This window comes from Colobus angolensis, unplaced genomic scaffold (assembly GCF_000951035.1).
Source record: "Colobus angolensis palliatus isolate OR3802 unplaced genomic scaffold, Cang.pa_1.0 Scaffold98, whole genome shotgun sequence".
Classification (NCBI taxonomy): domain Eukaryota; kingdom Metazoa; phylum Chordata; class Mammalia; order Primates; family Cercopithecidae; genus Colobus; species Colobus angolensis.
This window is the reverse complement of record NW_012123820.1, coordinates 4,400,276-4,416,251: the sequence shown is the minus strand read 5'-3', so window position 1 is coordinate 4,416,251 and position 15,976 is coordinate 4,400,276. Positions and strand designations below refer to the sequence as shown.

Sequence of the window (15,976 nt, the reverse complement as noted above, 5' to 3'; positions counted from 1 at the left end):
ATAAACTAGGTTACACACACACACACTTTAGCAAATATAATGATCATTATACACACACGTACACACATTTAGTAAATATAATGAGGACAAAGAAGGTAATAACAGAGCAATGAACTTATTACAGAAATATGCCTCTAAATAACTTTTTAAACTTTTATTTAAAGATTTCTTGCATGGCTACTGGGGCTAACACTTAATACACAGGTTGGTTAAAAAAGAAACAAACAAACAAAACAAAACAAAATAAAAAAACCACCAAACAAAAACAACCCCAAACTTAGCGCTGGTACAAACTAAAACCCAAACCCAACACAATATACAAAAAATTTGAGAAAGGAGCTGTTTATGAAGGATGCATTTTCTAATTAACAAGTAAACAGGAAAGACAATTCAATCTACAATCTACTCCCCTATTAGAATTAAAAAATTCAAATTGGGTACCATTTATTCCTTTCTTACATTTTACATTGATTACTTTCATACATAAACTTCTTACTTGTTCATATACTGTGTTTTAGCAGTATTTATCAAAAACAAACTCAAATAAGATGTTTTCACATTTAAAATGACATTTCTCTTAATTTCTGTACTTATACACTGTACTCCTACAGCTCCTTAATGCAAAATATTTAGCCATGGGTTATCTTACAAAACTTTCCTGTATATGGCTATTAGAAGCAACACTTACTACTGAAAAACCTTAATAGTTTCCTTAATATTAGACTTAGCAAACAGAACCCTACTAGGCACATGGTAAAATACTAAATCTTTCAACTCTAAAGCACTTCTCAAATATCACTTTTAAAGTTAACCCCTAGCCTACTTTAGTTTCAATGTATTTTAATAAAAATGGCAGAAAAAATAAGAGCTGCATTCATCTTCATTATTGGAATATTTTAACCAGTATGAAAGAAAACTCTCAAGTGAATTTACAAAAATGCAAAAACAGTTCAAACCATATGAAAGAAATAAATATAAATATGGCAAAAAATAGTACAAATATTTTTTTTTTTCAAGATAGTAGAACTTTCATATATACCTGTCAAATAGCTATGAATATCACTGGTATTCAAAAACTAATTTAACAATGTTTATTTAATGACTATTCATGTTTTCAAACAAGTCTCTATGTACAGTAAATATACATAAAGTTCCAATAAACAACAGTGCAATGCTTCCCAAAGTGTTAAGCACTAGTATTAGATTCTTCTAACACAGAAACCTTCTAGTTTGCCAAATGATTGGATTAAGGATACAGAATATGTCAAATACTCACTTGTGGTTTTCCAGGTCACACTCTCCCGCCAAAAAAACACAAAAGAAACAAACAAACAAAAAAACCCAATCACACACATAACCACAATGTAAAAGGAAGTTCATAACCACTATTTATATTTTTGAAATATATTTCTTAAAATACATTGCTAAACTCCTTCAGATTATACTCCAGTTCAGATTTATATAGAATCCTAAATGTGATTATTCTGTTCAGATCCATATAGTATTTCAAATCATTATTTTTAAAAGATGAAATTTTGATTTAAAAAAAAAGTCATAGTTTTACATCTTTCATGGGAAGAAATTTTAGACCCATCTTTCTTCTGGCCACCTCAATGATATTTATATTAAAAATAAACTTATGTCAATCACAGTGTTTTATCAAAAAGTTTTCTTCCAAAAACTTGTACTAAAAAGTTGTAGTATTTGTATATAAGTGATTAACTATATTAAAACCCAGACATTTGTAAGAAGATATAAGTGAACTTTATTTACCTGTATCCTTAACCTGATACTACAGTCTTATACTAAGTATTACTTTTGGGAAGATAAATAAAATAGTTTTCTAATTTTCACAAAATAGTGCTAGTTATAATGAAGAAAACTAGTTTATAATCCTTCAGAATAAACCTTCCATTATTTGCAAGATACTATGAACATGTTAGAATTTTGCCCCCTAAATGTTTTAGATTTGATGAATATTGAGAAACGGCTAGTTGGGAGGGTTTAAAAAGTACCTACTACTTTGCCTTTTTATTAACAAAATAATATATTTATGACTCTCCTACTAACTTCCACTTCATTGCACTGGCTAAGTAGTCACTTTTTCAAATGACTTATCAATAGAAAAACATATCCTTTCAGCTTCAAAATAGCTGTCATTATTATAATTTTGTAAGACTCCACTGTAGAAGCAATTTAATTACCTTACAAACAAAAAGCACATTTGAAGTTTAGGTAACATTTCTCAAAAGATAAACGATTCAGAAGGAATATACATAATTTATGTAATAAACAAAAACAAAAAACCTCATGTTTCCAGTTTTAATTGTAAAAACAAAAATCTTAAAATACATACATATACTTAGGAGGAAAAAGGAGATGAATGCCAATATCCATTAGCAAGTGTTACCAATTGATTCTATACTTTAGATTTTTCTAGTTAAATCCAATATTTCCAAGTTTACTCTAAAATATTCTTTCTATACATTTACCCGTTTGAACATTAAATAACTAAAACAAGATGGTCCAGAAAATTCTTTCTATAGATTGTTGGCTGAAATGTCTCATTTCTAAAACTAGTACCTCAGTATTCTGAAATGCTCTCTCTGCATCTTTTCATTTCTATTAGTATATTTAGGACATAAAGCATTAAAATAAGGCTACTGCTAATGTACCAAAATCCATGTTCACATGAGAATGTAAGAATCGTCTTCCAGAAAGGAAAAAAAAAAACTAGTAATTATCACGTTTGAAAGGCATGTATTTTATTACTCTTGTAGGTATTTTGGACAAAAATATTGACCAGCTAATTATGCTCTTCCACATATCATGTTCACTGAGTTTACTACCACAGTTTTAGTGCAACAAAATATCTTTGAAAAGCCACTCTACAGTAATTATGGCAAGGCTCATTAATATGCAGAGGTAAAGATTTCATTTGTATAGAAACTTAGAAAATAATGTTTGAAAAGGAAAGCCATTCCATCAGGCTAAATATTTTTTGTATATTAAAAAATATATATAAATATTTCTTGAATTAGTTTTATAGTCAATTTTGATGCAGTGTCATTGAGTGGTGATAAATTTTGAGAGGTATATGTTAAACAAACATACTTGAGATTATTGTCTTAGGTAAACATTTAATACACAATGTCAAGGTAGTTCCCTTTTTTAAAAATTTTTGTACCAAATAAGTCATACATTTAATATTGACATTTCTTCTTACCTGTGTGCCTCACATCAATAAAGTACTCTGCATTAAAATTTAAATCTTGAGACAGTAGTACAGCATTGAAAAAAAATTGTAAAGCAGCTTAGATACACTGAACTCAGATTTTACATTTTCATTTGTCAGACTAGAATATAAAAAGCTTGAAAATCAACTTGAAAAAGCTTATTCTTCCTCAAGAAAAAGTATGAACAATCTGAAAATGATCAACTAGTATGAATGAACATTGTACATAGTTAAGTCACATTCAGTGGTTGCTAAACATACCACTCCCTCCTGGAAATTACGGAACCATCTACATGTGAAACTAAGTCATCTTCATTTTCATCATAATGTTCATCACTGACGAACTTCATTCCCATTTTTAGATCTTCATAATAATCCATTGGTCTTTCAAACCTATTGAGATTTTCTACATTGTTCCACTGAGTTTTTTCAGGCTCTTCTATATAGTCTTTACGTATTAGATTGTTCACTGGATTTTTGTTTTCTTTTTTTACACTATCTGGGTAAGAATCAAGCTCATCTTGTTGAAGAACATCTATTTGTGATTCTTTTTGCATATCTGATGGTGGAATGTAGTTCTTGGCAAAGTAGTCTCCACGAAACGTCCGTCTTCTCCTATAGCAGAATATTCCAGCCAAAACACTTACAAGTACTATGAAGAGAGCCCCACCCACTACACTAGCAATGATCGTGGCAATTGTGTCATCCTTAATTGTTGCCAAAGTTGACAATGGGAAGGGCAATTTTTTAGGTTCTGTTGCTAGATCCTCGATGTCAGCAGTTGAGGGATGCCACTGAATTGTAGGCTGAAGGGTGGTAGTAGTAGGAGGATCTAATGGAAACAGTAAAGACAGAGAAGACACAGAAAGGCAAAGAATGTCAATGCAGGCTGATTCAGCAGCAAGTTGACAAGACAGCACAGTTAATGAATATATATTCATAGTAACAATAGTTTTTCATTCTTAATTTGATTAAGATTAGAATGTAGTGGTATTCATCTATTTAAAAAGAAAACAAAACTGACATTTAGTCAGTCACCAATAAAGAGAAAGGAATAAAACCTATGGTGTAAACCTATGTTGTAATTCTTCCATTCCAAGTTTATGAGTGATATTGTACTCTAGAAAAGAGGTACTTATTTTTTTAAAGAAGAGTATTACTTAAGTGTCCTATTACATAGCCGGTTTAATAATTACTATAACAAAAAAGTAAATCAAATAATTCAAATGTACATTTTCTTAGCCAGTAGCTCAAGAAAATAAAAAGCATAAACACATTAAAATTTTTCTCAATATCCATTTTACCTACCAATAATATGGTTTATTTTTATAAGAGCTGAGCATATCTTTAAAAGAATGAAAAACTATAGACTTGTTAAGTGGGCATAGTATAAGCTGTTGGTTTAATAATTCTCTCAAAAATATTTTCTTTAAATAAAAAAGCTCAAAATTTTTGGAAGGAGATATATAGTAAATACTATTATTTAGTAATTAAAAAAATAAAAAAGCATATGCTTAAACTTATGTTAGCCTGATAGGCTATTACCAAAAGAGACTAACAGACAAAATAACAATATGTTATAAAGTAATTAAAATATCATCGCCATGTCTAACACCCTATGAGCAAGTTATCTAAACATTCAGAAATTTTAAAACTTCAACTATATCTGCAAAATTTAATGTCACTACTTTAGGATGGAGTCTCAAAAAGAACAGCTAATATTTTAGAGAGAACATTCTAATAATACTTAAATATTAGATGCAAATGAACCTGTGTATTGACATTAGATAACAGAGAAAATAGCCAGTAATATTAAAAAGCAACTAAACATAAATAGCAAAAATTAAAGACTGGTTAATTATCAATTAAGTAGTATTTATAGGTCATGTAACACAAAACTGTAGAGTTTGAAGAAAGGATAAGTTTAAAAATATTGTTTCCTTCACAGTGAAAGAAATAAATGACCCAAATGGTAATCTCCTATAATTAATTTTTAAATGAGTGGTACGGATAGAGCTTTAAAAAATGATTGTTAGAAAAATACTAAATCTACATGGGGTAAGTTATTCTAATATTACAAGCTAAAGAAAAATACTTACTGAACAGGTTTCATCACGGAATGCCATATGTATAGAATGTGGTAAAAATTTAGCAAGTACAGTATAAAATTTAATAAGTACAATATAACTAATTTTCTATGAGTTTAAATTTATAACAGGTAACCCTGTCAAGTACTTTGAGATGAATATGAGTTATCAGAGTATATTTAAGTGAATCAAGGAAGTTTTAATTTATGAAAACATTCACTAATGGAACAAATTCAATCTCAAGAAAACAAGTGTAGAATTGAAGGATCATGTCTAGTATAAAAGTAGTAAAGTCTCACATAATTCAACTTCACAGCATTAGAACATTAAAAATATAGACTAAAAATGAAATCATTTGTAAAACAATTCATGTATTTTCTGAGGAAGCAGGAGTACTGGGAAAGTCAACTTTAATGTATTGAATGTCATCCTTATAATGATTCGCAAAGAAAGAAAATACAATAAACTGGCATCAGCATATTTAAAGTAAAAATCTAATTATTTATAATTTGCTTTTCTGCCAGTAGAGTTTTAAAGTTTTTCATGGTTCTTTAGATGCTAGTTTTTTTCAGAACAGTGACTATACTTGAGCTCTCACCAAATAAGACACATTTTTACCAAGTATCCTAAATAATGAAACCCTGACATTTATTACTTCTACTTGCAAATTTCTTTATATGAACACAAATGGTCATCTAGTGTCCATTTCACTCAGATTTAACAAAATATGGCTTTGAGAAAAATCTAACCAAAAGGATTATTTTAAAATCTTATTTTTGTTCATGGTTCTAGAAATGTTTCAACCCACCATCCCACTCCTTAATCAATGTTAAAAAAAAAAAAAAAACCGAGCCTCACTAGTAATGTCATTCTATGAAAGAAAGGACATTTAATACTTCATTATTTTGCATTTTAAGCAATGGAAATATGACAATGCATGCAAAATATGTCTTCTGTTTTTTAATTTACAATGAGAGTCACAATTATTATAAGGCAGGATTATTTTTAATCACCATATCATGATTTTAAATCCTTCCCAAAAGCACTCCTTTTTCAGTTAGATATTATTTTTCATACTCTTTGCTGACTGTGTGATAAATGAGTATATAATGGATATAATGACTTTCACAGTTTTTCTCACCCAAATGAAGAACTTTAAGTTTCCTTTTCTAATGAGTTCTGCCAAACCATAAAACAAGTCATGTAATGCCCCATAAAAGGCATATTTCAGTCTTCTAAGGTATATTTTTAGTGTCATAAAAATTAATTGGCTTATTTTTCTTTTAGACTTCATATGGGTTATTTAAATATATGAAATAAATGCATTTTAAAGTTTAAGGATTGCTAAGTAAGCAAATTCTTATGTCTGATACCACACTTGGATCCTAAAACCAATATGACCTGAAATTCGAGTTTTGCACAGGAGTAAGAGTTTTATACATAGTGGCACTTATTTGACATATCAAAATTTGCTTTTCTAAATTTAAAGAGAAGTAACAGGTGTTAAGGGAAAAATATACATCAAAAGCAAACCAGAAAAACACAATTTCCAGTAGTCAGTAAGTACTACTCAAAGAGCTACTATACCCCTTGAGAGTATTACTATTATATAATAGAGTACAATTTAATAACTGAGGTTGAATATTGCAATCCTAAATCAAAAACCTCTTATCCAAAAATCTTACATTTATCAATGTGGGAAAATGTATAACAAAATTAAGAACAATTTCCCTCAGAGTTGCTTATTCTGTTCTGAGCAGAACTTTCATCTCTAGTCCTAAGACGCATTTATTTAACATATATTAAAAATAATTTATCAAATTTTTAAATATCTATTTTAATACTGAGGTAAAAATTTTTTCCTAGAGGACTATGAGTACATGCAACAATGAAAAAGATTAAGTGGTCATTTATTTTGTGAATTGTGGCTTCTTACTCTTGTAAAAGCCTACTAAGTTTTACTAAATAGTCATTCTGGAAAGGCAGCATTATACCTAGGGCACCTGACATACTCCAAGCAGTTGTTAGACGAGTTAACTAATCTCAGCGTAGTATGCTGTATTACAGACTCTGGATAGAAAAGTAAAGTCTAACTATTGATTACTAAAAAAAAAAAATTCTCAGCCAGGCGCGGTGGCTTATGCCTGTAATCCCAGCACTTTGGGAGGCCAAGGCGGGTGGATCACGAGGTCAGGAGATCGAAACCATACTGGCTAACACGGTGAAACCCCGTCTCTACTAAAAATACAAAAAATTAGCCAGGTGTGGTGGCGGGCACCTGTAGTCCCAGCTACTTGGGAGGCTAAGGCAGGAGAACCGCTTGAATCCGGGAGGCAGAGGTGGCACTGAGCCAAGATAGCGCCACGGTACTCCAGCCTGGGCAACAGAGCAAGCCTCCGTCTCCAAAAAAAACCCCCCAAAATTATGTCATATAATGCCACTTCTTCGAAAGTGCTGAAACTGTGATTTTGTTCATATTTACTCAAAATTTGAGTTCCCTTTTTAAGTTACATAAAAGCAGACTCTGGATTTGTAAATTGATTCCTGGTTGTTTTATTCTCAAATTTATTCATTCATGCAACAAAACTTTATTGAACACCTATCATATGCTAAACATCATTGTAGATAATGGAAATATGGCAGTAATTAAAGCAGGCTTTATGTTTAGACTTATATTCTGAGGGTAAAAACAGAGAAGCATATAAAAAACAATAAAATTTACATGGCAATACGTACTAAAAAGAAAAAGAAGGGGACCAATAGTAGTAAAGGGGTGAGAAGGGAGGGTATTTTATTTCAATTATAATCATGAAGAAAGACCTTGCTGAAAAAGGTGAAGGTGAAGGCCTTAAGAAATGAGGTAAAGAACTCTGATGATCCCTGGTAAAAACATTCCAGGCAGTGAAAACGGTTACTGTAAAAGACTCTGAGGTAGGAATGTGCCTGCTATGTTCGAAGAACAGCAAGGAGTCCAGTAGTGACTCACCCAATGAGCAAAACATGCAAGAAATGAAGTTAGAGAGATCATCTGGAAGGAGGGCTTACACGGAGTCTTGTAAATCCAATTGTAAGGATTTGGTTTTCATTGTGAGTAAAATGGGAAGCCCACGGAAGGTTTTGAGGAGAGGAGTGACATGAGCTGACATGTCCTTTAAAAGAACCACCCTAGCTGCTCATTTGCTGACAAACTGAAGGGGGACAGAGGCAAAGTAGGGAAATTAAATGGTTATTGTAATAGTGAAGTAAGAGTGGCTTATGGCTTAGACTAGTGTGTAGTAGCAGTAGTAGAAGAGTTGAAGAACTGGTAAGATTCTGTATTTAACATAATGGAAGAGCTGGTATTGATTTGTTAATGAATTAACTAGGGTGTGAGAAAAAAAGCAAAATCAAGAATAACTATCAAGGGTTGTATCCTGAGCAAATGTGAGGAAAGAAGTACCAGTAACTGAAAGAAGGAAGATGGGTACAGAAATATGTTTGGTATCAAGGAGCAACAGAAACATCAGGACCTCTGTTTTGAATATGTTAAGTTGTAAATACCTATTAAACTACCACACAGAGTTAATGATCATTAATAGGCAACTGGACACACAAGTCAGGAGTACTTAACACTGAACTCAGAATGATAAAAGAGTATAAATTTAGGATATCATTAATTAAATCAGTACATACAAAAGTGTCCAAAATGAGTCTGGATATTTATTTGTTTATTTTTAATTAATTTTTTTTTTTGAGACAGTTTCGCTGTCATGCATGTACCATCTGGGCTCAGTGCAACCTCTGCCTCCCGGGTTCAAGTGATTCTCCTGCCTTAGACTCCTGAGTAGCTGGGATCACAGGTGTATACCACCATGCTGGCTAATTTTTGTATTTTCAGTAGAGACAGGGTTTCACCATGGTGGCCAGGCTGATCTCAAGCTCCTGACCTCAGGTGATCTGCCTGCCTCGGCCTCCCAAAATGCTGGAATTATAGGTGTGAGCCAACACGCCCGGCCAAGCCTTGATATTTAAATGATTACATAGACATATTGAGTCTAAGGTTTACAAGTAATAACCCACACCAAATTGTACAACAGAAATACAAAATAAACAGTCCTTAAGTATATTTTAACTACGCATTTCCCTGGCTTATTCTCTAATTAAAGAGAGAGAGAGTAATATACTAATATGTAACCTCATTCAGATTTCCAGCCAGGCACAGTAGCTCACGCTTGTAATCCCAGCACTTTAGGAGGTAGAGGTGGGCAGATCACTTGAGCTCAGAAGTTCAAGACCAGCCTGGACAACACAGACAGACCACCCCCATCTCTACAAAAAATACAAAAATTAGCTGGGCATAGTGGTGCCCAGCTGAGACCTGTAGTCTCAGCTACTGGAGGCTGAGGTGAAGGATTGCTTGAGCCAGGGAGGCAGAGGTTGCAGTGAGCTGAGATCACACCACTGCACTCACTCCCGTCTAGGCGACAGAGCGAGACTATGCCTCAAAAAAAAAATATATAGATTTCCACCAAAGCACTGATAACTGCAGAAAGGGTTAAGGATGTATACAGTTCTAAGCTTCTTGCTAGAGTCACGCAAAAAAAAAAAGTTTGCACCTCTATAATGTGCCAGGCACAATGCTCACTGCTGAGTATACAGTCATGAATAAAGCAAGCACAAATTGCTGAATTGTGAAGATAAATAATAAGCAAGGAAATGAGCAAACAACTAAAAACTGTGGTGAGTACCGTAAGACAATAATACATTAATACATGGTACTGTTCTTAGACTGATCACACAAGGATGGAGAATATAACAATTAAGCAAGCACAAAATTTCACCAAAAACCTCTAATTTATCTAGTTTTAGATTTACACAAAGGTAAAACCCTTAACTATTTATTCCATAATTACCACACAAACCTGCGTTTCTTAGGTTCTCTTCCTTTTCCCTCTTAATTTTCCATTTGTTAGACAGGAAGATGGCTACATTCTTGTAATCAGTAAGGAGATGCTCAAAATATTTTATGGAATTTTTATAAATAAGCATTCAATTGATAATTTATTACTTGCAGCCACAACCAGGAAAAGATGTATTTTTAGCTATTTTATGAATGCCAAAATTTATACTCAGCCAAATTAACAAAAATATTCACAGTGACACAAACAGAATGTGAAAAATCTAAGCTGTCAGTGGTTGAAGGACAATAAAAAACATCATACATTTTATTTCATTAACACGTTTTAAGTAGCATTCCTATTTCACCTCTTGGTAACACAATATGGTATAGTCCCATATTAAGTGGGAAACAATGTTATTTAACAAGCCAAGTCGTCAAATTTAATATTCCATTTTATTAAACAACTGTGTACAAAGTGGGCATTAAAGCAAAAGAAAAAAAATCACTATTTGTTCTTAGTGCAAAGATAAAATAATCTAGAAAGTCATACTATATATTACAGAAATAGTACTGTTGAACTGAAAAATTAACTATATGTACAGGCATCAAAATGTATATAAACTTGTTGCATAGACACTTTGACATTTTAATAAGGGATGCCACATTACATACCTATCTCAGGATAGGGTTATTTTATCATATTCCTTTTAGATTATTTGGGAAAACTTCACTCTGAGGAACTGTTATCTTTACAAGTATAAATTATTGTGGTATATTGTTATTATGATTATTCAGAAATATTTTAAATAACTCATTTTGCAAGCAGATAGTAACTTACCTGAAATGTAGATGACTTTTTGGTCACTTCTTTGACCAAGGGAATTGGTCACTTTACAGATATAAACACCAGAATAGTTGAAAGTCAATGGATGGACAAAATGAAGAGTATTGTCTGAAGCCAATAAACCATCAGGCCATTGTCCATCCAACCTAGATTTTAAAATGCATAAAATTATTTTAAATATCTTCAGACTATATTTATTGACAGCTAGTTAAAATGAGACATTATATGTTTGAGATACTAGTCAAAATAAAAAAGCATCTTTTAGACAAAATTCAGTATGAAAGTATAATAAAGATGAACTAATAAAGGCCATTAAGAACACCCATTCTTCCAAAATAGCAGTCCATGTAAGAGTGGCTCTGCCAACATAATAAAACAGCAGAAAAGCAGAGAAAAAATATAATTAAAGAAGTTTTATTCAGAAAACTGGAAGTTAGAAAAATATACTATTTGAAGACATACATACAGTATCAAGTAAATTAAAATTCTCATTGAATCAGAGATCTATTCATGACATATCTACAATTTTCTTCATGCAAAGTCATCCTACTGAAATATGTAATGTTTTAGCACCCTCTATAACACATTTATAGAGCATCATTTAATGCTAATGCAAACAGACACTGTGCTCCATCCAAAGATAGTTTCTAAAGCAGCAAAATGGGTCTTCTTATAAAATAATTTCATGTGTAAGGTGGGCATCTGTGACAATAAAAACCAAGACACCATGTGGTATCAATAATAAGTCTTTTAAACAGTATTTACACTAATTTGGCTAAGAGGTCCTATACCCAGTATACATATTGCTCTAAACCATGTAGAGTCCCACTATGAGAACTATAAAGCCATTCACTGTAATGGAACTAAGCACACTGCTAAAAATCACTTTTCTAACCTGAGGATACAAAAAAAAAAAAAAAATAACAAATAAGTGTTTTTAAAGCTTAAAGTGATTTTTTTTGTTGTTGCTGTTTTTGTTTTTTATTAAAGTAAGAGGATAAGGCCGGGCACAGTGGCTCACACCTGTAATCCCAGCACTTTGGGAGGCCGAAGCAAGCACATCACTTGAGGTCAGGAGTTCGAGACGAGCCTGGCCACCATGGTGAAACCCTGTCTCTAATAAAAATACAAAAATTAGTTCGATATGGTGGCGGGTGCCTGTAATCCCAGCTACTTGGAATGCTGAGGCAGGAGAATCACTTGAACCCAGGAAGGAGAGGTTGCAGTGAGGCAAGATGGCACCACTGCACTCCAGCGTGGGTGACAGAGCCTCTGTCTCAAAGAAAGAAAAGAAGACGATTAAAAAGTCAAGAAAACCTAGGTCTCAACTACTACAGTTTAGGCTAAGTAGATTTTCAAAAAGTTTATTCACTTATTCCTTCATTCAATTACTAGGAGCCCACTATTTGCCATACTCTGCTTTGCTGGTGGTGCTGAGATACAGAAGTAAATAAAACATAGCCTCTATTTTCAATTATGTAAGTACATAGAAGATTAACAAATTATTATACAGGGAATAAGAACAACAATAAAAAGGTAGAAAGAAGCAAATCAACACTGAAGAATAGATAGAATAATTTTGTTTTGCAATCTCGAGTGCAGTGAGTGGTAAAATAATCTGTAAAATCTTTTGGAGTTGATAGTACTTTAATTCAGCACTGAAGAATAAAGATAATATGCTTACATGGCTTAAGAAACAAAAATAAAAGCACCCAACCTTTTCCTTTAGAAGGCTTTGGAAAGAAAATTTTTGCAAGTATTGGCTTTCAAAAGGTAAACTCTTTCTACAAGGATAACAATGAAAATAAATTATATATGTCTTAACAATTACCTTTGTACTTTGGGCTCGAAGTTTTAATCCCTTTAATTCTCTGAGAAATTGTAAAATGACTTCGAGTTAGAAATATCTAAATATCACATTAAACCTACAACAAAAGCATATTCTATGCCTTTGTGTCTAGGTTACATGACTTATATTCATTGTCTGTACCTCACAAAAACTCTACAAAGTAGTTATTGGCAAGGAAATTTAGGATTAGAGGGGTTAAATGACTTACTCAAAAAAGACATATAGAAGTTAAGACACTGGGATGAGAATCCAGAATTGTATGCCTTTTAGAAATACTCTATCAAATAAAAATCTTAACTAATGATTGCTTCTCATTTATTAAAATGTAAATGAAAATTTTTCTCTACCTTTAAAATAGTATCTATGCTTAAAGACAACTGATTGACCAGATCTAGTGCTTTCTAACTCCCATAAAATCCCACCAGAAAGAGTACAGAAATTAAGAAGTTATTAAAAACCTTAGAGGAGAAAACAGGAGGCAGAATTCAACAGACAAGATGTTTCAACAAACTTTTAGAAGACAGAAAATAGATTTAAAAAACAATATATGCCTTAGGTCAGTGTTTCTCAACCCAGGGATGCTTCAAAACATCCTACAATTCACAGGACTGCCCACTACAAAAAATAATTTCCGCCTAAAATATCAATAGTCCTAAAGTTGAAAAGTTGTACTTTAGGGTGAAGGGCTGCTTATGAAAAGCACATGGATGAGAAAGCAGCCAATTTGGTCCAAAGAATCAAACAAAAATTTTGGAGTTCAACTCAGTGTACCTCAGAAAACTAGAAGGAGGCTAAGAGCAAGTTAAAAGATACACCACAAAACAAGATTCCTCCCAACTCTGTACAAATACCAGACATTTATCTCTCGGGCAAAAAAATGGAGGTTAATTCCAGAAATAAACTGAATGGTCACGAAATAAAGACTTCCACTCTTCTATTAGTGATATCTGGAGTCTCCCCAGGAAAATAATCACATCCCTACCTGATCACTCTAAGTGGAATTTAATGAGCAATCCCCACTACGGAGAGAGCATCCACTAAGCATTTTATTTTAACGCTTCACTGTGAAAGACTAAAACAACCAACAAGATTAAGAAATATCTGTATAACGAAAGATCAAACTAAGAAAACAAAAGAACTTAGAGGGAAAAGAGATAATATGTAGAAAGCAGAAAAAAACTCTCTGGGGAAGAAGTAACTCCAGTATCCCTGGGAAGAAACAAGAAAGATATTACACTCATAAAATAAGAAAAGGGTGCTATGAAAATAACATATTTTTATAGTTGGCCTATTTTCAGTTTATAAGAGCATCTTCTCATTCTCTAAAGAATATTCAATGAGAAGATGCTCCGTCTCATGAGAAGATGCTCTTAAAAACTGAAATCAGGCCAAAAATTTTTTTTATATCATTAAGTCAATGGAAAATTTTTTTAAAAATCAAGAAAACCTTCTAGGAAGAATAAGACCATCTGAAAATATAAAAGTAAGGATATTTATTATACAATAAATAGGAGTTCCAAAACGAATGAACAGGAAAAGAAAAGAGGGAAATGACCAAAAAATAAGAAATTATTCAAGTTGATAGATACATCTGGAGATCAAAATGGGCCCTAAATACTGACAAAATATGAATAAAAGCCTTGGTATAACAGTTTGAAATTTCAGAGAAAGAAAATTACGCACATACTAACTATACAAGTAAAAAGAGGCAAATATTAGCCACTGGGAAAACAAATGGCTATAGACAAGAGAAAACAGAAGTCTGGTATACTTCTTAGCTCTTAGTAACATTTACCTGTCCTAGAGAAGCAAACAGCAATTACTGAGTTTAACTAAAAATCGCTAAAATTTCATTTGGACTATGAAAGGTAGGAATGTGTGTATATGGGTGTGTTTGTAAATGAAGAAGTAGACAAAAAATTATAATTATTTATCTAAGAAGTAAACAACGTTAAAAACTATTAAGTAGTAGCAGCCTAAGACCTCTGACTGCAACTAATCACAAGAAACTGCTAAAATTGCTTAAGTAGCCTCAAAAGATCAGAACTGAGGGGGTAGGAAGGTGGGGACAGGTAGGGCAGGATAATACAGAAAATTTAATTAAAATTTTCATTTTCTGCTATTACTATAATCATGTATTATATAGATAAAAACAACTTTTAATGGGGATTTAAGAAGGTTTCACTTTTACATAATTTCTCTTTCATAGTATATAACATTACCTGCTCCACACAGATTTGAAGGGTGGTGGATTTGCATCAGCATTACATTTGAGATTAACACCTTTTCTTCCTACAAACCAATTTCCATCATACCCTGTTACCGAAACTTCAGGAGCATCTATAAAATAAATGCATGACAGGACAGATTACCTTTTGTTAATGATAAATGCAATATACATGATAAAATATTAACACAACAGACAAAGCCTTAGAAGAACAGGAATCATTTTTCCTTAGTCTCAACGTGTATAATCAATACGGAAGACACTACTCTGTAAATATTGGCTGAAAGAATAAAATGAAGAATGAGTACCCCTCAAAAATTGCAATTATACTACATACAGTTTGAGTAATTAGAAATGCTAAATGTTAAGGAATATTCATAAACCTATAATCACCAAAAGCAAAATGAAAGAACCCTATTAAGCAAGATGCAGAGATACAGGAACAAAGCAAATATGTTATAGTATTTAATTAAATAAGACATGGCATTTAAGTACCATGTAGTACCAAGTCACCATATAAAACAGTCTTTAAAGAGATATTTAATCTAAAAGGAAATATCTTCTAAAAGATATTAGGTCAACTGCAGAGATTAGATTCCCTATGTTACAATTAATTAATACATTGGGGTCATGTAGAGATGTGACACAGGCTTTCTATGACTACATACTTACAACTGAAGTAAATTAGCTAGGGCCTCAAATGTACTAAAACATAAACTTATCCATTTCACGTACCCAAAAGTCTTTTAGCATATGTGCCACATAATTAGTTGAATGAGCAATTATCCATACCCACCAGCAATATAAATATATACTTCCAAACTATTAAGTCCAAACCTATCATTCATTCAACCA

At 32.2% G+C, this 15,976-nt stretch overlaps 1 protein-coding gene across 1 annotated transcript in view; it reads right to left on the bottom strand.

Moving 5' to 3' along the window:
- The window catches only part of PVRL3 (poliovirus receptor-related 3), a 119,516-nt gene that overhangs the window by 53,767 nt on the left and 49,773 nt on the right, over nt 1-15,976 (bottom strand). Inside the window, exons 4-5 of the mRNA XM_011932758.1 lie at nt 15,117-15,234; nt 11,040-11,191 (exon numbers count right to left, since the gene is read on the bottom strand). Of these exons, the coding sequence (XP_011788148.1) occupies nt 11,040-11,191; nt 15,117-15,234 (270 nt within the window). The remainder of the gene's footprint in view (nt 1-11,039; nt 11,192-15,116; nt 15,235-15,976) is intronic.